The following is a 23,980-nucleotide window of genomic DNA, read 5'->3' on the forward strand; positions in this document are numbered from 1 at the left end:
GAATCAATTAATAAATTTCAGAAATTTCAAAACATCCAAAAAAAAATCATTGCATCCATTTAATACCTGTATATCAAGAAACAACGAGATAGACAACAGACTCGCCAAGGCAAATAGCGCCTTTGGAGGACTACACCAAAGAGTCTGGAAAAACAACCAACTGAAAAACCTAACAAAGATTAGTGTATACAGAGCCATTGTCATACCCACACTCCTGTTCGGATCCGAATCATGGGTCCTCTACCGGCATCACCTACGGCTCCTAGAACACTTCCACCAGCGTTGTCTCCGCTCCATCCTCAACATTCATTGGAGCGACTTCATCTCCAACATCGAAGTACTCGAGATGGCAGAGGCCGACAGCATCGAATCCACGCTGCTGAAGATCCAACTGCGCTGGGTAGGTCACGTCTCCAGAATGAACCATCGCCTTCCCAAGATCGTGTTATATGGCGAGCTCTCCACTGGCCACCGAGACATAGGTGCACCAAAGAAAAGGTACAAGGACTGCCTAAAGAAATCTCTTGGTGCCTGCCACGTTGACCACCGCTGATATCGCCTCCAACCGTGCATCTTGGCACCTCACAGTTCGGCGGGCAGCAACCTCCTTTGAAGAAGACCGCAGAGCCCACCTCACTGACAAAAGACAAAGGAGGAAAAACCCAACACCCAACCCCAACCCACCAATTTTCCCTTGCAACCGCTGCAACTGTGTCTGCCTGTCCCACATCGGACTCGTCAGCCACAAATGAGCCTGCAGCTGACGTGGACATTACCCCTCCATAAATCTTCGTTCGCGAAGCCAAGCCAAAGAAGAAGAATCAAGAAAATGAGTGCCATTTGAAAAAACTTCCTAGAACCAGTAAAGTCTTGTACATTTGAATTGAAGACTTGGGGATCCATTGTGGCCACAATTAAAGCTGAGAATAGTTATATAATTTTGGGAGAAAAGAAAATCACAATGTTAAACTTTCACTTAAATGCTCCCAAATTTTAGCAAATGTGCTGATATTGTTGATTGCAGTTGTTAATCGCCACAACTAATCATTTCCAGCTCTGTAGTTATTTAGCTCATCTCATTTGTTGACAAAATCCTTTTAAATTCTTTTGTTAGCATAAGCTTGAGTATTTCAATGCAAAATCTCAACAGTAAATAGATACAGGCATACCCTGTATAACATGGTTAGTACGTTCCAAGTATGTTCAGTGCTATGGAAAACTGCACTGTTCAAAGCATTATTACAATACATTTTAATGTAATATGTTCCAATCCTATAAAAAGGGATATATAAAACTGATCTCTATTAGCAATAGATGTTTATTGACAATAAGTGGACATTGTTTATTTAAGAAAATATTTGTCTAATATAGATGTGTCAAATTGCCCACATGAGATTTTTACCAAAGTTAGATCGGTACCACCAGGGGATAAGTGCAGGAAGCCTGATCTCAGCAGGGATAGCAATAACTTTCAACTCAGCTACTTAACTCTCTATTCCACAACAAATTCCAGGTATTCCCTCCAAACAAAGCTGCTGTTGTTCGGTGGTTTGGAAACTCACTGGTCTGCCACATCAGAGCAGAAATGAAAAAAAGATTCGCTCCAGCGTAAGGCAGCAGGCTGTGGGATAGTGCATGGAGCCTGATCACTTGTAACGCAGCCACTTAACTCTCTCTTACACAGCTCAGAGCCTATATTTTAGAGTCTTGCAAAGTATTATGAGGTGGTTTATATAGGAAAAACAATAAAACTTTAACACTGCAAATTTCAAATGCAGGTCAGAAATTTCAAACTACGCTAAATCAAAACCGTATTATACAGGTATTATATATTATGCCTGTACTTATTTCAAAATCCCTCCAAGTCTTCATTCCATTCCCTTTCTAATCTTGTGCAGAAGAATATATCAGTGTTTTGTCATAATCTCTGAATACACATTTTGCAACCGCTACCCAACCATAACGCAGAGCAGTTTTTACCAGGGCTGCAGTCTTAACTCAAAAAAGCTTTTCACCATCTTCTCAGGAGTACTTGACGAATAATCAATGCATTGATTGCATAGAGTATCTTCATGAAATCTAAGTTTTTACTTTTTTTGGTATACGTACATCTTACTTTCATCTGCCAACTCGAACAATTACACTGGACAACGAAGATTTTGCTTCCTGGACAGATTTGATTGTATTTTATGGATTTTTAGCTGCTCTAATCCTGAAAATTACCTCAAACTTTTCCTATCACGTCCTACTTCTAAGATGTAACCCATTTTTTTGTGATTTCCTGTTATATTTTAAGTCTCCTTCAAGTGTACAAAACTATGATGTGCAACCTATCATTCAAAATTCATTTTCTGGAATCACACTTGGACTTCTTCCCTGGTGATCTTGGTGCAGTCAGTGTCAAACATGGTGAAAGGTTTCACCAGGACATTGTGACCATGATAAAACAGCATCAGGGCAACTGGAATCCATCAATACTGGCCGACTATTGTTGGATGCTGTCACAAGAAGCATCAGATGCTGAGTACAAAGAAAAATCAACAAAATAACATTTAGGTCAGTTGAACTACACATGTCAGCATCATTATGCGATTAAATATGCTAAATTCAACAAAAGTTCATTTATGTTTCTTCAAATTCCTAATACAGCAAATCTGTAATTATCTGTGTGTTCAGCTTGAAGTTGTCTATCATAATCCCCTCTTCTTTCAGGAAGCAAACTTTTTGAAAGTTGTTGTCCAGTGTCATGACTACTTATTAAATGTGTACTCACTATTAGAAAGGATGATAAATAAAACTCAGAATTCTCTCCTTGCTATATATTTCTGTCCTTTTTACAGATAATTCAGAAATTTTATCCAACATGGCTCAGACTTCAGTCAAACTTGCTATTGCTACACAGAATCCAGCACACTGATTCAGTCAATTGCCCATAACCATTCTGTGGGTGGAAGCCACAAAATGAAGTTGCGATGAGGCCATTTTCCACCAGAGTCTGGAAGAAGATCAAAACAAAGTTTCCCACTCCCAGCTGGTCTGATTTGTGTTGGCTGTGAGGTGGGATTCAGCCAAAAGACGGCTTCATTTCCCAAAAACAACAGGGAAAATAAGTGGAGAGGAAAAGTAAACTTGCATCAAAAATAAAGATGAAAAAAAGCAATACATTTTTAATGTAAATAGTTCAAGTTTTATTTTCTGTATTTTATTCACATGAATTATTTAATCATCTACAAAATTAGATTATGCAGCTTTTACATAGAGTGTACCTCATTCTGACAGACAAATGGCAGATGAAAAACACAGTAAGAGCTTGATCCTTGAAAGTGAATACTTTCCTCACAATATAAACTCCACAAATTGTCATGGCCTCTTATCTGGATTTGGAAATAAAAATTAGGAATGCAAATTCAAAACCTACCCTCGTCAAATCAGATCACTGTGGTAGAGTGCAATGATCAGGAAGGATGTCAAAGGAATGCTGATCAATCAGTTGTAAAAAGTAGAAATTGTACAACCACTGTCTTCCTTAAAAAGGAATTTGATGTTACCCTCAATACTACCATATTCTTCCACATACACCATTAATTCATTTCCATCTGGAACAACTGAAAAGTGTGCAGATATGGTGGGCCAAAGGTTGCTTCCATTCTATATCACCCCAAACCACTCCAGTAATGCCCGCATTCCAACTGATGTACATTTTGAAATGTTTGACAGAGTTAAATATGACAATATTAAATAAAAAAAATTAAAAGTTCTGATGATATTTTACTTGTTTAATACTACCATATATTTTTCTTTTGCAAAATCCACATATTTACAGAATAGCATTGATATTAGAAATAACTTTATTGAGAATGCACTTGTGAAGTATTCTATACACAATAAAAAATGTAACCTTAAATGACAGCTCTTCTTCCATTTCCTCTGTGTGCTAATAAATAATCAAACACCCAAATAGTGATAACTTATTGGTCGACACATTACTCCAAAAGTAATCCAACCCTATCAAGGTAAAATCTCTCTCTCTCTCAGGTTCAATACAATCCCTCGCCCCTTATAGTTCACAGAAATAAAAATCTAAACAGACATCCTTGTTTTTAAAGAAGGTTTTTTTCCAGTTATTGCCATAAGGAGGACCCAAATCAGTTCTTTTTGTGGAGACTTATCATCACAAATTCTGCAAAGCAGAAATGTTAAAAAAAATACCCAGCCACCCATAGGCAGATTCCATGCAATCTTATTTGGCTTTAGTCTCAGCATTATCTCCAGTGTTCATGAACACAAGGAGCAGGAGTGGGCCATTTGGCAGGAAGGAAGGCAGTGGTTGTACAATTTCTACCCTCATTTGTTCACAGCTAATTCCTTGTTTGGCCTCATCCTACTTGCTTCCAATCATCCAAAAATGTATCTCGGCCTCAGCATACAGTCCTATGGGACAGGGAATTCCAAGCATCTACAGCCCTCAGGGAGAAGAAAAATCCCAGCTTAGTCTTCAGTGGATTGTCGTTCATCCAGAGACCATGTCCCTTGCTACAGCCTCCCTACCTGGGAACATTCTCAAACTCTGCATTAAGGCAGTTAAGAAAAAATCATTTCAATTCATGGAATTTTTTTTTGTTGTAAAATCTTGTTAAGAAAATTGTTATACAGTCCGCCAAGTTAAATGATTAATGCAACAGAACAAATTGCTTTGTCAGTGCTACTAATTTGTGCCCATATATTCTCAAAACCTACCAGTTTCCTTCACTGCTTATTTAAAATAAGACGCAATTTTTTCCATTACTGATGAAATTAATACATTTACAGTTGGCAATTTACTCAACAGCCAAACAGTACGGATGGTTCCACATAATCCACACTAAGTGAAGCTACAAGCAAAATCTACAGCTAATATTTATACAAGAATATGAATGCCAAGGTTGCTATGGTGATTTCTTGTATGAAATATATAGTTCTTTTTAAGCATTTTAATGATGTAAACATAAGAATTAACGCCCCAATTTAGCCAACAAATAGTGCTGGATAATTTTTCACAACTTTTTTTTTATTTTAAAAGAAATTTCCAGAATACGAGTGTTCATGTAACAGGAGAGGGAGTTGAGGAGAGAGATTTGCAAAGGTGGTATATTAATTTACATTTGTCCTTAATCATTTCAGGACTTAATCCACTTTTGGACTAAATGGATGTTTGAAAACCATCGTTTTTATGCAGATATTGATCCACTATGTAAGAAGTGTAAAATTTTTGAAACTTCATTGATCCATATGTTTTGGGTATGCCCAAATTTAGAGATTTTGGAAAGATATTTTTCAAACTTTATCACAGATTTTTAAGGTCAAAATAAAACCATGTTCGTTAGTTGCTTTGTTTGGTTTTTCACGAGCCAGATATACCTCTGTCTACGACTCGAGAGAAAGTTTTAGCCTTGACCACACTGATAGCCAGACGAGCAATTTTATTGAAATGGAAAGATGACTATTCACCTACCCATACACAGTGTAATGTCCTGTTTGAGGTTGGAGAAAATTAGATACAACATTAAAGATAGAAAGTTTCAATTTGTAAAGATGTGGGGCCCATTCATTGAATACTAACATGATTGGAAGAATTAAGAATTTTGAATGTTCTGGAGATTCTCTTTCTTTTCCAAATATTACCTTGATTAGAGGGAGGGGACAGATTAGATTTCATTTTTTAAAAATTTGGATTAATTTGGCAAATATGGGTTCAATATGGTTTACCATAGATAACTTGTTTCTCGTGTGGATTAAGGAACTGTCGAAAGTAGTTCCATCCTTTGTATTGCACTTGTATGTACATGAGATGACTTGTGTGTTTTTCTTAAATAAAAAATATTTAAAAGAGAAAACCATCTGGGAAGAAAGTAATGTTATTTAATATTTGTGGCTTCATCAATTTGCATTGTTCTTCCCTTGATTAACACATCTACTGATTAAAAAATTAAAATGATTTGATCAGTACAACAGTATTATTTGTTAAAGTGGAACTTCTGGTCAAACAAACCAAACAAAGCAACTAATGAACATGGTTTTATTTTGACCTTAAAAATCTTTGATAAAGTTTGAAAAATATCTTTCCAAAATCTCTAAATTTGGGCACACCCAAAATGTATGGATCAATGAAGTTTCAAAAATTTTACACTTCTTACATAGTGGATCAATATTTGCATAAAAATTATGGTTTTCAAACATCCATTTAGTCCAAAAGTGTTTCCTACTTATTAAATCCTGAAATGATTAAGGACAAATGCAAATTAATATATCACCTTTGCAAATCTCTCTCCCCAACGCCCTCTCCTGTTACATGAACACTTGCATTCTGGAAATTTCTTTAAAAAAAAGTTGTCAAAAATTATCCAGCCTAAGTAGATTTTCGTGTTGAAACGATATCCTAATGGAAGAAAACAGACACATTCAGTGCAGTTAAGACTAGAGATATGAAGGCTGCTGTTTTCAATCCAAATGGTTGGAAAGTGATGACATGTGTAGAACAGGTTTAAAATTGTTACTTTGTGTTTAGTACAATTTAAAGTCATTGCTAAAAATGTCATTTGGCAGGGCTGCAGCTGTAGACCCAGCTGTTAGATTGCATATTTAACCAGCCAACATTGCCATAATGCAAAAGGAATTTGAACAAGTAAGTGGAAATGCATATTCTTTCAACGTGGAACCAAACGTACAGATGTTCAAACACAATAAAAGCACAAATGAAAGGAAAGTAGCTTCCAAACCTTTGCGCCATATGCTGCTTTATATTTTTGAAAATTTTTCTTTCTCTTCAACAGACCAAATTTTGCTTTCAAAAGGATTGTCAAGAAATTGTACAAGCTCAATGAGACAGAACTATATTGCACCTTCAACACACGCAGCTTAAGGAGCAAAAACTGTAAAATATTTCTTCCTACATTAACCCATTGAGTTTCAAAGATTAAATAATATTTTGTAGAAGTTGGTGATTAATGAACAACTTCATGTACCTGCCTTCATAAAAATACTCATCTTCAATGATGCCAGGCATCAACATGCAAGACTTGAGTGTCAGCCTAAGCGAATGCTACCATTACAGAGAAAATCTCAACCAAAGTTGATCCATGACATTAAAAAGCATTTGACAGCACCAGATAACACTGTAGCCTCCAACATTTCAGCTGTAATGTTGACTATAGTTAGCAAACTGTAGTCTTTTCCAGGTATACTTATATCCAAACTGACAAATATAACCTCACCAATAAAACTCCATTAATCTACCCACAAACATTAGTTTAAATGTTGTTCAAAGCATCACCTACCAGGTACCATTTTCCCTTTAATTTGCATATCAGTGCTAAATTTGGATTCCACTAAAACAGTGGTTCTCAACCAGTGGACCACAGCGTATTTCCACGTGGCACTTTAAAAATGTTAAAACAAAATACTTTAAATTAGATAAAGATGTGTTTCTTAGAGAGTTGTCTTGAAAATACTGCTCAGTCCTTGCCACTAGTGGGCTATGGCATATTAGGCTGGAAGGCAAGAGGGCTTTAAACCAAAAAAGGTTGAGAACCACTGCATTAGAACAAAGAAGTTCCAGAACTCATTATTACATTTTTGTCCTTATTGGGTACCAAGGCACAATATCCTTGACTCCAAGGCATCAACTGACAAAATGTATTAATAATCCCTGATGTTGAAGACAATTGGAATTGGTGGGAGAAAAGTCATAACTTGTACAAAAGTTGGTGGTGGAGTGACTCGAGATTAATCACCTCAGCCATCATGCAGGACTGCTTACAGAGTCAGTTATCTTCAGCTCCTTCACCCATGACAAATACTTCAAATCAATTTTTAAACAAGACCTGTTAAATCACATTTTCTAAAATACAAGTAGTCAAATAAACAACTGACAAGAGAGGAAGAGGCTACATAAATATATATTTTCAATGATGTCAGACTCTAGTGAGCGAGTGTAAAAGTCAAGACTTAAGTTTTGACAGGACACCAAAAAAAAGTAGATACAATTACGTTTCTTTCTGGAAGATCGTACCTTTACAGGAAGCGTTATCCAATCCATGTGGTATTCAACAAAGAAATGCGTCAAGTTTATCAGAAGTTGGGATATTTCTGGAATGAAAATACTGTTCCATTCACAGCATCTCAATTATAGTCTGTACCCACATGCAACAAAACCTAACAAATAGCTCAAATGCACCACAAATTAATTGCGATGATCATCTACAACAGGAAAGATTAACCAAATTTTCTTACATCACCCGAGGGGTATCATTCACCAGAAACTTAACTGGAATATCCATGAAAATACTGTGATAGCAAGGCCACATTAGAGGCTGGCGATTCTGTAATAACCTTAGTGAAGCTTTAACTGTCAGTCATATTGTAACAGATTATGTTATAGTTTATATTGTATATAGGTAGGAGATGTTGATATATATAGGTTTGATATTGTATATATATATATGTTTGAAAGGAGATAAATTGTGGGGTTTTTTTAAGTGTAGGTCACAAACAAACTCAAACACTTCACAACACAGATCTCATTTAAAATGCCAGGGCTCTGCTCAAGCCAGAAAAGTCCAGGCTCCCAGTGCCTTTGTAAAGAGAATGGAAAATGTTTTGCTGAGGACTTCATAAGGAGGTGTTAACTGGATATGCTGTGGAGTAATGGATTATTGTTTTGGAAAGCAACAGATGAACAAACTCAGAAAATTGGATCCTGCCCCAGTCTGTCTGAATGCAGTTTACTGTTCTAGGAAGGTCAGGTGGTTTTGCAAGCAGAGAGAGCAAACTCGTTTTTCTCTGAGTGTGACAGGGAGAGACTGCTGGTTTTCTGCAGGTGCTTTTGGAAGCTTGTTTGAAACCTCATTTTGAAGATGGGTTGTGAGTTCTTAGTTCAGTCTGGTCAAACCCCTTGTATTCCATTGAAGAGGAGATGGCTGGCTGCATAATGTTTTGCCTGAGATAAGGGAAACCAAAAAGGAACTCTGTGGTGACCTGAAAGAAAAAGGTTATAATCTGGAAAACCCTGATGGGGCAAGTTTCTTTGGCAAGGCACTAAAGTGGCTGATCAGAAGGAGTCAGTTGTGGGTGTCCAACGAGTAACGAATCTCTCTCCGAAAACCAACAAGAACCTTCCATTTACTTTTCAAACACCAAAGCCTGGTGAAATTCATAAATGTTAAATTCTGTGCACAAAATAAGAATTGCCTGATACCAGTGAACTTAGAGGAGTGAGAAGTGAGATTGGACTGTGAATTAAAAAACTTTTCTGAACTTATACACACATTACATATATGTGCGCTTAGAATTAAAAAGGGGGTTAAGTGAGGTTAAGTTAATAGTAATAAAGTTTGATCCTGTTTTTATGTTTAAGGAAATTAAAAGTACCTTTTGTTGAAGTAACCATTTGTTTTGGTGAATTTCTATTGCTGCTGAGCTTTAGGGTCCTCTGGGCCCATCACAATATGGAAGGCATATGTCAGAATCTCCATTTGCTTGGAGGAGCATAGCTCATCACGATCTAGATAGAAGCTCAACATGAACCAGAACAGCTCATTTGATTGGCAAACTGAATACAGTACTTATTCCATATGCGTGGTTGCAAGATGGCATGAGAAAGCAGCATGCTAAGGCTTCTCCAATAAAAAAAATTCCCTCTCGTGTCATTACACGCGACAAAGAGAGCAGCTACATGTGACTATCACCACCTACAAAATTCCCCTCACATACCAACCCTACCCAGATATATATTTGCAGTTCCTTCATTACAATTGAACATCTTAGAATACCCAACCCAAAAGCATTCCTGGGCCATGACTACTCAAGAACAATTAATGGTGGATACATACATAAATAAAGAACAATTTTTCATAAATCTGAATAATTATTTGAAGAAACAATTAATGTAAATCATCTTTAAAAAATCAATTATTCTAGATATTTGGCATGTGGCAAAAAGTTACCATTCCCCCCTTTAAAAATACTCTTCAAAGTTATATTTCTCACACCAGAACCATTTTCTTAATTAATATACCTAATGTTTTAGCAACTAAAATAGCTGCTTGATGAGATTTTGAGTGTCACTACATTTTCAACAATCCTACAAAGAAAGCATCTCCTATTTCTTTTAACTTATTCATTTCAAATAATTTCAGTTTACAGAAGTAAGGCAACAGGAGATGATCCATCTCTGATTGTTTGCTCTGAATGTATTGAAAAGCACTGGCATCCTATTGTGTGGGTGCTTCAGTTTAACTAATTTTGATAGAAACTAAAATTTTAGAACAAACAATAGGTTGTAATAACCCTGCATCATCTCCTACTGCCTCCAACAAACTTCCAGCATAAAATGTTGAATCCAGTAAACCTTCAAATTTAATATGTTTAGTTACTGATAAATAACAATACCAAAATGGCATTATATGAACCCAGATCATAATTTTACAACACCCTAAAGCCACCCTAAATCTCCAAAATATTTGCAATGCACCATTTAACCCATCCATATCTTATCTCACTTATGCACAGAGCAAGACATGGCACTCCAGCTACCTTGTGCAAATACAAGTTTCACACATTTTATTAGAAATTCAGGAATTTAAAACCCATTAGTTCCATGACACCATTACTTTCTTTTGGTTTGTGATCAACATAAAACTAGAAACTTCAACCAAAATAGCATTAATTTTTTTTTTTTAAAAAGGTGGTTGTACATTGTCCAGTGTTGTTTTTAAACTGAGGCCAGAAGAAAATTCTGTGTTTCTCAAATTAATTCTCAGCTTTAGTCTTTCTCCAACCCCATCATCAGTTTCCTTCAGATATAACTTAAGACCACTAAAGAGAGAAGTGCAGGTTGATTATTTTTAATCAAGAATATTTCATTTTAGATATGCCAACATTGTTTGTAACCTTTTTCTGTTCTTGATGAGGACGTGTACAAAGTAGAATTCCCCAAGATCTCACCAACTTTGAATGATCTTGACTGATGGGCCGGCATAAATAAAAATAAGGCAAGCTTATTTTAAATCAGTTACTGGCAAACTGGGCTGTTTCATTAATAGTAGATGATACTGCTAATGCATTTTGCCCAGCTGAATCTTCTTCCAAGCTTCAGATGCTGTAAAAATACAGGAGTCTATGATTCCAGCCACAGTAAATGTCCCTCCAATGATGGCACAGATCTAAGGATGAAAAACATCAATTTGAATTCTATTGTGCAATTGTAACATCACAATTTGTATGTGTTATAACAACATGCTAAGTTTTTTTGGGGGTGAAAAAAATCACCCACAAGAGTGATTTCAAAATAAAAATGCAAAGTACTTAATGTCAGAGGGAGGGCCATTTAGCGCAGCATGTCTGTGTCAAGAGTCACAGTCTCTCATCCCTTCCGTTATCAAAACAAATATTCTAAAATGAAGAGGATGTGTATACTTTTTTAAAAAAATCAACAATTCAAATACTGGTCCAAATACTACAATCACAAATGCCTGGCTTGCGTTCAACACAATTTATAGTTCAACACCCTCTATTTCTACCCAATATTTTGGCCCACAACAGCATGGTTTGGAATTGCAACATTGATGAACATCGGGTGTGTGATGCTACGCACTTCATTCACTGCCTTTGAAGTTGACCAACTAAACATTCAGAATTCTCCTCAAAGCTAACTGAGAAATTGCGATAAATATCAACCAACACGAAAAACATCTTAAACTTTGGTCTTTCAGACTTTAATGTAATTGGGAATGAGAACCTTTTTTTAAAAAAATGAAAAAAAAAAAATTTAAACTATTTTGGTGAAAATCAATGTTCAATCAAATCTACTTTCCTTATAAAACTAGGTAAAATTGGAGTAGTTACCATGCAGTAAAATTTAGCAAGTTCCAAATTCAATAGTATATGAGAAAACTGTTTAGCAGTGACATTAAAAGCCTTCAAGAATTATTTGTGTAGTCCATACATTTAACTTTGAAATCTTCAAAGCCAAAAAAGCCCTTTATGAACAAACATTACAACGGAATGGCAGAAGAAATTCTAATCCAAAAAGCCATAAAAAGTTTTTAATAAATTAGTTTTGCCTTGATTTCGTCTCCTCCAACTGTTGGGACATCCATCTTAATTTGTATATTCACCATTCAAAATGGTAGAAAATAAACAAGCAAGCACAGTGGAATTAGAAAGTTGTTATGAACACTAAAATTAATCGGTACAATTGTGGGCAAGCAAAATTTGTTTATGGTTTCTAAATAATATACATCTTATAATGCAATGTGACAACTATCACATTCAAAGCAGTCTGTAATGGTCTGCCATTAGTTATTCTCCTGTCTAATTTCCTTTGCAAAGCAGTATGTGTAATGGATATTTTATGGTCAACATTTTGTTCCTCAGAAAGTGATACATGGCTTGTAAGGTCTAAATTCAAATGGACTGCTAATTACTGGCTCTATAAATTGTTTTCAAATACAAGTATAATAAATTATGGTCATGCCCAAAGCTGCTTAAGAGCTCCATTAACCAAAATTGATAAAGTACATTATATAATCAGGATATAAATAATCAAATCTAATACTACCCAATGGGAGCTGGTAGGCTTTCATATGACTATTAATCTTTATTGCATTTCAACTGAAATTAGGTTAAGGTCATCAGATTTAAACTAACAATTTTATGGATACATGCAGGTTGGATTTTTGACAATTTTATTAAACTAAAATTGTGACCCATTCCATTTGATACAAGGCATTGCTGTGTAGGTGTAAAAGCTGCATCTTTATCGGAAATGATTGTGCCATAAACAATGTACCATCTGCCAAGCCCCAGATAATCTCCCAAGAAACAGCCCTAGGTAATTTTCAGTGAACCACAATGATTCACACAATGTCATAGCAACACGATGCAAAATCTTCAGGATTAACAGCGTCAATCTCCAAATATGACCTATACAAATTATGTCTTTCGATCACAAGATTGAAGTCCTAAAAAAAAAATCACACTCAAAACATTCAATCAATGGAAGATCATTCTATTTCACAAATCTTACAGTCAGACTAAAAGCAAAATTAAAATTAAAAATGTGTTTTATGAAGCTTTACAAGATATATTAAAAACAATAACCCCTTTGTTAAATTCAAACATTTTTAATGGTTCCTATTTTGGAATAGTCATGACACTGAAACTTAAAAGTTTGCAGTCACAGAGAATAATTTCTGCAACCCTTATGTGTTGTTATATGCATAAATCAAGATAGTTGTCAGTGATTCTCTGCTTCAAAATCAGGAGCAGAGTTTCATGGCATTGGGAGAGGAGGTTCTCAATTCTTAAGCCACATTTATTGCATGATATTTTCTTCATCCAAAAAAATTGTGTGGTGTCTTATTCCCTCAGAATAATATCACAATGTTTATAATTATAAATTATTTAAAATAACTCAACTTTAATTTACACTCAATAAAAGTTTAAAACATTTCTTAAATATTGGTATTATTCTCCAATCTGGATCTAATTAGAAAGTATTGTTTTTTTTAGACATACAGCACAGTAACAGGCCCTTCCAGCCCATGAGATCGTGCCATCTAATTACGCCCAATTAACCTACAACCACAAGTTTTTGAAGGGTGGGAGGAAACCAGTGCATCAGGAGGAAACCCACGCAGACTCGGGGAGAACGTACAAACTCCTTATAGTCAGCACCGGATTCGAGCCAGAGTTGCTGGCGCTGTAACAGCGTTGCACTAACTGACATGCGAACTGTGTCGCCTTTCTTCAATGTAATCCATAACTCAGGTTGCTCAATGATATAACTGTTGTTAGTTACCAGAGATCTCAGAGAATGAAAGTCTGACAGTAACTTGTACAAGTTAACATGAAATTCACGTTACAAACACTTTGAGATCATAGTGGTGGCTTTCCAAGGAGGTCAGCTCCAAGCCTCAATGCTCATTGAAATCCATAAATTTTGGTCCATTAAATACCACCTTAACACCCCTGATAAATACTGATCAATTTCCACACTCATCAATGCTAATGTCTGACTCATTCATAAAATTGCAACTCAATTGGAAAAATAAATAGCACATGCAATACCATTAGCAGTAAAAGCTTAAACATTCACTAAACAAATAAGGTTCATCGGAAGTTGATTACTTAGCTTGATAGGATTGGCAAATTACTGGCATTGGAAAAACAGAGAGCTAACTCAAATGTAGATTTTTCAAATGGCACTCAAACTCCAAGAGGTGTTGTAAGGGGCTCTCTTTCATTATATAGCAGAGAGAGGTGCAAGATATTGAATTGGAAACTAAATAAGCAGAATTTTGAACAACAATATACAAAATTGAAAAACCTATTGTTGGAAATTCTGTCTAATCAAATAAAAATAAGAATAATTTCACCTTGCTAAATAAGAGACAATATTGATCACTCGGGAAGAAAGAAAGCAATGTGCAATGATTAGAGAGTGGACATTTATTACTTTAGTTATCAAAACCCAAGAGGGAAGAGGAGACGGGAAACAACATCATTGAAGAAGGGTGCCCACATGAAGGTACAGGTTTAGAAAGTATGTTGAATTCAGAGAAGACTGAAGAGCACAAACCACTGTCTCAATATACAGTCACCCTTGAAGCTATAGAACAAGGAAGCATTCTGAGGAAAGAATGGACAATGCAGGAGTGGGGTGGTGATTAGATACTGGGATGGGTGCCATGTGAGTTGTTTTGCCCAGGATGCAACAAACATCTTGAGAGGTGTTGAAGCCATTCTCATCCAAGAAAGTGGAGATTAATCTAAACCAATGATTCAGTGTAGATTGACTGGGCTGCAATTACTGGATTTGATATGCCCTACTCCCCCACCCCCCCCACCCCAACCCCATCCAAACACAACAGGCCTTCCCAATTTTCCACATCATGGAATAAATATCAGTGTTGGAACTGTACTGCAGTAGTTTCACTAAAAGCATGACTAATTTTGGACCAATCCTCAAACTACAGCTATGATGTCTGGTTCCACATTCATTGCTGTATCTACCGTATATTTTGGCATACAAGTCGAATCATGAAACCCAAAAAAATGAGTCAACTTATATGCCGAATATAACTTTGAGACCTTTAATTCACCTCAAAATCCAATCTCCACTGATCTGATCCTTGAAAAACAGATTTGGAGTATAAGTCGACTCTTGAAAAAAATGAAAAAAACTGTGCCAGATTTTCATTGAAAACAACACATTTAGAACCCTTCAAAATCACACTCACTATCACCATCTGAAGCAAAGATGGCGGCAAGCACATCCACACTCTCACTGTTTAAACATGTCATCATATGGGTCCCAGTCTGTATCTGATGAGGCGGTTTCAGCTTCGTCGCTAGTGTCCTATAACAAATCATCTTCCATGCCATCAATTGCACAAGAGATACTACACTTTAACTTTGTCCCATGCCTTGAGCAAGAAATTAGACAAAATATCAAGTGGTGCAGCACACATTGCCCCGCCTTTTCTAACAACTTTTCTGCCCAACATCCATGTACCCCATTCCTCGCGCACATAGTCTTTGAATGGCTTGTTCAAGTAGCCATCAAGAGGTTGCAGTATAGACGTCAAACCACCCAGGATAACTGCCATATAAGTATTATGTAATGCTAATCTACTTTGTGTTTTCAGTTAAGTGGCTACGAAACCTATCCCAGACCAGCAAATGCCAGTCTTTGCATAAACCGCCTGGCCGTCTGTTCCACTCATTGTTCTACACAATTTTCATCCATCCATCCTTTTTCATGAAAATGTACAAAAATACCTGCTGGGAATTTCATTTTCAGCTTAATTTTTGATTTGAAGATTACCATGGGTCTTAACTCTGTCCTGTCAGCCATGCACGATAACACCATGTTAAAGCTAGTCCTTTCATGGCCTGTACTTCTGGTTTGCATGGCTTTAACACATTTCCATTTCCCTGTTCTATTGCCTATCATGTCAAAATTCAAGGGGGTATCGTCCACATTTCTGATATTTGCCATTGCAAACTGGTGCTTTTGCCAATTCTGTATAATAAATTGGTGAAAACTTTATGATCAAGGTCTTTTGGTAGTTTCTGTGCAATTTTATTTTGTTGTAATATCAGATTTTTCCTGTTCATGAAACGATTACACCAGCCTCCTTTAGCCTCAGAATCATCGCTGAGGTCTGGGTGCAACCTGACCCACTGCAGTGCAAATGTTCTTATTTTATTTCAGGCAACTATGTACCAATCTTGCCTCTGTTCACATATCCATTCTGCAATGTTATTTTCCAACTCTGACCAAAGAACATTGCCTTTTTGGTATGTTTCTTAAAGTCTCTTCTTTCTTCCTCCAATCTCTAACCAACTTCTCTCATATATATATATATATATACATATCAAATTTTCTTGCAGCAGTGAAGTTGTTGCTTTTCTTGGCCATTTCTATCACTTTCAACTTAAAGTTCGCTTCATATTTTCGTCGCATGCTGCGTTGTGTCGATGGACGCTCCATGATAGCAATCACCTCCAGCCAACGCTCGGCACATCAATCAGCGCAATCTCTGGGGGTCGACGTATGCACTGGTCAACTGCCCATCTCAAGCATCACGAGCTTTGCAGGTCGACTTATACGCCGGTCAATGGTGAACCTCAGGCAGCCAGAAAATGGGGGTCGACTTATACACTGGATATACTATAAAATAAGGTTTCAAAAAAGCAGGATTGGCATTGTCAACTTAGGCCAAAAGTCAACTTGTATGCCAAAATATGGGGGGGGAGGGGAGTTAATGAAGATCTCATTGTGCTAGAGCTTCAACTTTCATTGAAGTCAATACCCTGAATTGTTAATGTTTATCAGCTAGCCTAGTGATCTGGGTTCTTTTTGATAGCAAGTCAATTTATTTTTGTTTCTAAATGGAATCTCTTGGGCAATCCATCAAGTCAGGAGATCAGCAATATCATGAACTGAGTCATAGGAAATCCCTGTACACAAAGTCCCTAAATGCTGTACTCAAAAACCACAAAAAAAGTTATTAATAACTGTCCTTCAAAACAATTGCCTGGAACTTGCTGGCAATTTTTTTTTTTTTATAAATCACAAATTTTTTAATCTGAAAAAAAACTAATTAATTTGATTATTCCTGATTGGCAAGGATATTGGAATAGTACATGGTGCTATATACAAGACAATAAATTCATACCACCATGAATAACATGTTTACTTACTGTTGTTATAAACCTGTATACTGGTTGTTTCCGTTCAACATATTTGACAGTGATTGGGCTGAGATCATATCGGAACCAGATGGCAGGTATAATGCGTCCTGTGTGGCTGTATGCGACATATTCCTGAAATATGAACACATTCACCATTAACTGAATTTTGAAAAAGTCTATTCAAATTTACTTCATGAAACAGGTTCGCTCACTTACTTCAATCCCCGCTGCAGAGAATGAACAACTTTCATTCATGCAACTGTATTGATTTCATTTCTCTCCAAGATTCAAAAGCTGCTTCATACACAGTAAATGGCTTAAAATTAGCTTTCTCGTTCTGAGGCAAATGTAATTGACATGGAAATTCCTATAGATTTAATTGTCTTAGCTGATGGGGGAATTTTGGCCAACAGAATTCACCACAGTAGGAGAATCTTTAATCTTTAAACCCAAGCTCTGATTTCCTGCCTTCATATGTTCTTTAAGAAGGTCAGGTCTGACAACAAAGCACAACCTCACGATTACCCACTGGAAACCAAACCTAATTAAATGCCTGACAATCCCAGAGAAGCCCGATTCAACATTTTGTGATACATGTTTGGTGCAGAGTGAATTTCAGTATGGAAGAAAACTTGGAATACAGAACAATTTAGGGCAAGGATGTTTAGTGTTTGGCCTTTTATTATAAACAGTATTTATTCTGCATTCGTTATGATTAACATTAAATGGGAACACCATCTGCTATGGCCATATAATAAAAATACATCACTTTACCTTTTGTGCCACTGTATACTGATAGGAAAAACGCTGCTTTTCGTTTAAATCTTCATAGACAGTGGGAACTATCTTCAATACATAGTCATGTGATGCAAGTGCTGTTTGAGAACAGAAAGTCACATAAGATTTTTTCCACCTCCAATCGAAATTCTATTCGTATTATAGTTTCTTCTCTCCCTTTGTTATCTCTAGATTAACCATGGTGCTGAATGATCAACTCAACAGCCACTTCTTGACACAAATGAAATGGTGGATCCTGCACTTTATCGCAATATTTTATAAAGGAAATTAAGCATCTAATAAATATCGTATTCATCCAAATGTTAAAGAACAAACACTTTCAAGGAAATTTCACCATTACCAAGCTGACAGATTGCAACAAAAGCTTCCGGGAAAGACTGTAAATTTGGCAAAGTTCGTTACTGTAGGCACTTCCATGTAGTTACCCCACACAGATATTGAGCATCATTTCAGGTTAAACATGAGAAACACTCTATACCGACATGTTGCTGCAAACAATACAATTCTCCTTCCAGTTCTAAAAATATTTGTCATGCACATGAGAATCACTAGAACAAAGCTTAGTGGCATGGTAAATTTAACAATACATTATTAAGCAGTATCCAACTGCAAGGTAGCACAGTACTGTTCCAAAGGCCCATGAAGTCAAACACTGATTGCAAACTGCACAACAGTGAGCACACTTCTGTTCTCAAACTGACCATATTCCTTGAAACACATTACCAAGCAATTAAACAACAGTGATTCACATTTATGTGAAAATCTTTAACATAGTTAAGCATCTCAAGACAATTTACAGGTGTGAAACAAAGGTAACAATGACATGGTACTAAAGCAGTGAGGTATAAAGATTGCCTTAAAGATTCAAGGAAAGTCAGTAATAAAATTCTAGAGCACTGAACCTTAGCTACTGAAAGGCTGGCCATCAATAATGAAGCAACTAAAAAAAATAATCAAGGATGCTCAAGAGACCAGATCTTAAATATGTAAATAGCACAATGGTGGGTGTACACTGTATGTGATTATCATTCTGGGGAGGAGGTGAAGACGTGACTTGAAAACAAGCTTGACAGCGTTAAATATGACCCACTGTTAAACAGAGGTAATGTAGGTGACTGAACATAGGATGATGGTTCAAGCAAGTTCTCCCTCCATGAACACATCAGAGCATTGGATGGCTTGATTTATGGAGGGTAGAAAATGCAATGTCAGAATGCATTTGAACAGTCAATACAAGAAATAAAAGTTGGGCAAGGACTTCAGGCAGGAATCTTATTAGGCAATATAACACTGAATAGAAATGCCCTATGTTTAAATTTAACACTGCAAACACTCCACATCAGTCTCAGAGTTGCCAGGGAGACAGATGACTGGGAACAAAGCCAATAGCTCCAATCTTCACGACATTTAGTTGGATAAAATTTCAAGTAATTAAATGTTAACTGATAATTAAGCAGAGTGACAACTTAGAGATAATGAAAGAGGTTAAGGGAGATGGTAGCATGCCCACAGAAGCTAGCAGCAGTGAGAGGCGGCTTGTAAATTAAAATCTTTTTTATCAAGTCAGATCCTTTTTTTATGGATTCAAAATGAACTATTTTATTAAATATATTAAAAGAAAATATTGAACATGCTCGGCATTAGGCAGTAACTGTGGGGAGAGGGACAGGGTTAATATTTCAGGTTGACAACCAGTGATGTTAACGGGACAATTAGAAACAAAACGCATTTTAAGTTTCAGTAAAAAGGAATGAAGTTAGCATGAACAAGAATGTGACATCGTGGAGACAAGGAGAGAAAGATTGGCATGAGTGGTGCTGCTGTCTGCAAGAGGGTAGTAAAGATGGTGAATGACAAAAGAGACATTGGTGGTTAGTAGAAATGTTCAGTCAAAATAAAAATGTGAAATTCCAAGAGAGGAAAAGGTGACGGTGTGAGATACAAGGCTGGAATTGCAGATTATATGAAATTGTTGAATTCAATGTTATTAAATCAGAAAACCTGATTAATACAAACCTATTGCTGGGTTAAAGTGGCACAGGGTTTGAGTGGGATGTGCTACCTTCAGGAAGACGAACAGCTCACACCAGTGGAAAATCTGGCATTCTGTTTCTTCCTGCAGTCATCTTAAGTGTCGTCTGCTGTTCAGGTCAAAGTCTTTGCCTCATGCACAATTCTTTCATGCAGTAGGCAGTGGTTAAATGCAAGTCATAGGGTCTTGGGGTAGGAGAAGAGGAGAGAAAGAAGGAATCATGAAAGGAGAAAATAAAATGTCCTGCAATAGTTCTAAATTATTTTAATGACTGTTAAAATGTCAAGCTTACTTGACGGTCAAGTAAGAACAAGATTTTTTTTTGAGAAAAAAAAATCAATTTGTTTCATTTTTAGCTTTATTCATTAAATGTTTTCTTCTTTAATTGCAAATTTAGTTAAATAAATTCCCTGGCCATCAAGGTGGGATTGAATCTAAGTCCCCAGAGCAATATTCCAGGTTTCTGGTCACTACTCCAGTAACTTAAGTCACCATATCCTTTTTCGTTAATTACCATCTGTTTGATAAAACAGGTATTAAATTTTTTAAAAATTACAACATATCTAACTACTTTATTTAAAACATTACTCAAATACAATTTATGTCCTGTGACTGCTTTAATTTTTTATTTAATACAGTGAAAGTCTTATTGCACCTGCAGAATTTTATTTCGATATTGAGGAGTTGAACACCATCAATTACTCTCATGAGTAAAACTGGGTACACGTAGAAAATACAAGCATATGTTTTTTTCCAAACATACACAAGTTAGCTCCAAATAAATAATTAATTAAAGGTTAATCTAATTTACAGCAACTTTCTTCAAGAATCATGAAAATATTAATCATTGCAACAATTGTTTTTGTGATTCAAAGTGGATAATTGTTAACTAAGCAGCTTGAAACTAAAAAACATTTTTTTTAAAAAATACAAGATCCTTGCAACTTAAAGCTGAGGCAAGACTCAGCATTTATTCTGGCTACTTACGATTTGCAGCAAGTTTACTTGCTCCACCTAGAGCATTAAAAGCACCTTGAACATTTTTAACCTGAAGAAATAAAATAAAGCAAGGGGAACTTTAATAAGGATATATATCAGCTTTTAAATATACCGTTTATTTTGGCGTGCAAGTTGAGTCATAAAACCCTCCAAAAAAAATCATTCAAAAAAAATGGGGGTCGACTTGGATGTCAGATATACTTTTGAGACCTTAAATTCACTAATAAAAACCAGACTGACGCCAATTTGGCTTACAAGTCGATGTTGGAAGCACCTCCCCGCTGCCACTCCCTGACACCTCCCCACTGCTGGGCACTGCCATAACCTGATGCTGATTCCGCTGCCGCCGCACCTGCCTGGTAGGCAGAGGTTCCTGCTCCTGCCGGGAGCACGGTGTCGGTGTTCCAGCTCCATAGGCGTCCCTGCTCCTGCCCAATAGGCCAAGTATTTTTTTTTTTTTTTTACATACTTAATTTTCAGCTTTGTTACTTGCGATTGGGGTGTTTTATAAAATGTTGGGTTGTTCCTGGGAGACCCAGAAAAATGAGGGTGACTTATACGCCGGATATATCATAAAACCTCTAAAATGAGCCTGAAAAAAAAAGGGGGAGTGGGGGTTCCACCTATCTGCCAGTTGACTAATACGCCAAAATATACGGTTATTTCTCATGTTTGATAATAATATTAGTTTTACTATTGCTAATCCAATCCAACCCACAACCGAGCTCTGGTATTATATTTCCCTTTATTACAATTTTTCAATGAGTACTGGACACATTCACATTTCAGTGATAACATGGGTAACTTCAGCGATGTTAACAGAAAATAGACTCGGGTCAGGCACCATCTGTGGAGTAGATTGCTAAAATGTCCCAATTTTACAATATTTATATACAACTTAAAATGTTATAGCATATATAAACATTGTTATTTGGTTCATTCTTCGCCAAGAAATGTCTCAGCCCTACCAACACAATATCTATTGTTCAGTGGTATTTTAGGTTTATAGGTTTTGAAAGATTATTTTAAGTATTGATCCCTTTGGGTTTGGAAGACTTGCATGGAAATATGAAAAATACCCATACGCAAAAATGAAAAATAGACACCAGAACATGGAATATTTTTGAATGAGATCATTGTTCATCCAGTGTTGTATTTTGGGAGGAAGGGAGGGAAAACATAGATGTGATGTAAGAGGAGTCCAAAACAGAAAACTATTTTCTTGCTCTCCAAAGATGTAAGTCAAAAACAAAAGTGACAAGCTTATATGGAGAAGACTGGCATTTTTGGTGAAGCAAGCTGAAGAGAACAAAATTAATTGTAAATGTTATATTAGCAAACTTTTAACCATTGGAATCTTCACCCACCAGCACTGAATAATTTACAATATTGTCTTTCATGAAGGAAAAAAAACCATAGATCTGTATCAAAAAATTACAGCAGAAATATCTATAATGTATCACATTAATGTGATGAGGAGCCCCTCCCAGTAATTTGAACAGGGATTTAAAAATCACATTGCACATACCTCTATTATTTCTCCAAATGTCAATTTGTTAATGACATGAGTCATATCTGGATCATCCGGTTGTGCTGTAGCACTGTGCGTGGATACATGGAAATTGCCTGGCACCTGGTTTAAAAAAAATTCATGTAAGCAAATAAATAACTTTGGAATTCCAAATTTTGAAGAAATATGGAATGCTTAACCTTGAGGAATATGACATTTATTTTCAAATGAAGTTTAAACTGAGAACTTCAGTCAGTGGCAAAGAAATGGCATTGTCCATTACCATAAATTTTCAGGTCTCTAGGGGAATGACTTACTCCAAACTGGCATCCAAAGCATTTCAAAGCTTAGGCTCTGGATGTGAACAAACTGAATCATAATCAGGATCCTCTATTGTGAGGCAACTAAATGTCAATCTTTGTTTCAGCACATGGACAAAATTAATCAGTCTGACTTAGTGCTACAATCCAGTCCAGATTTTAATATTTCTCATCTTTCTATTCTGAAGTCATGGGTCCAAAGGAATCATGCCTGATGAGATAACGTTTAGGTATGGTCTACATTCAGTACCCAAGTGACATCAGCCCCTGGTTATTCCCTAAATGCTAAACCTCATTGAAGGCTGTTGGCTGACCCTGGCTAAACTCAGCAGCTGGCACCCAGCAGGACCCAGAAATTAATAACATATTTGTATTTTTTTTTTAAAAGCATTGTTCGTATGCTTTTTAAGCTGTTTCCTCACCTCAGAGAAATGTGAATTTCTGCAAATAATCCTTTTAGGAAAATGTCAGTTTTCTACAATCATGTTTTTTTCTTCTTTACTGCAACTCTTTTTTGTAGTTCACTCAACAATTTAGGTAGATCCTTAATAATGGTTTCCCCACAGCGTTTGCTTTTTGTTCCTCTACCAGATCTGAATTTATTGGCTACCATTGACTGTTCAATCATTTTATAAAAGATTTAGTCAGAAGTTACTAGTTCAAAACAGGAAACAATTGTACATGCACTCAAATGTGATTTGAAAATTAAAGATGCATTAACTTGGTTGAGAGGACAGAAATTATTCATAACCATAGCCCTCAACTTCATTTACAAAATAAAGTGAAACTACTAACAAAGATGCTGCAGAGAACAAAGAGTGCACATTAGTTGTGAGACGTTTAAAAATAAACACAGGAATCGTGAGTCACAGCACAAGAGGCGAGTCAAACTGGTGGTCATAATGAGCAAATGTACCTCACCTCAATATTTTATGCATCATGTCATACCTCTGAAAATTGTATACTGCGTCCATTTCCTTTGTTGCAGTCTAAAATCTTGTTTTATTTTATAGTACTTAAGTACTATTGTATTTATAAACAAAAAAAAAGACATTTAATATCAGTTAAATTATCCCATAAACT

The 23,980-nt window shown here is 36.2% G+C and overlaps 1 protein-coding gene across 4 annotated transcripts in view; it reads right to left on the reverse strand.

Annotated features, from left to right (window-relative positions):
- Window positions 1–10,581: 10,581 nt before the first annotated feature.
- Window positions 10,582–23,980, reverse strand: part of ergic1 (endoplasmic reticulum-golgi intermediate compartment 1) — a 51,411-nt gene continuing 38,012 nt past the window's right edge. For all 4 annotated transcript variants that reach the window (XM_069898779.1, XM_069898780.1, XM_069898781.1 and 1 more), the window contains 5 exons: window positions 22,596–22,700; window positions 21,056–21,116; window positions 18,013–18,113; window positions 17,248–17,370; window positions 10,582–11,198 (listed from right to left, as the gene is read on the reverse strand). In XM_069898779.1, the coding sequence (XP_069754880.1) occupies window positions 11,091–11,198; window positions 17,248–17,370; window positions 18,013–18,113; window positions 21,056–21,116; window positions 22,596–22,700 (498 nt within the window). In that variant the 3' untranslated portion in view covers window positions 10,582–11,090. The remainder of the gene's footprint in view (window positions 11,199–17,247; window positions 17,371–18,012; window positions 18,114–21,055; window positions 21,117–22,595; window positions 22,701–23,980) is intronic.

Source organism: Narcine bancroftii, chromosome 9 (genome assembly GCF_036971445.1).
Source record: "Narcine bancroftii isolate sNarBan1 chromosome 9, sNarBan1.hap1, whole genome shotgun sequence".
Lineage (NCBI taxonomy): Eukaryota > Metazoa > Chordata > Chondrichthyes > Torpediniformes > Narcinidae > Narcine > Narcine bancroftii.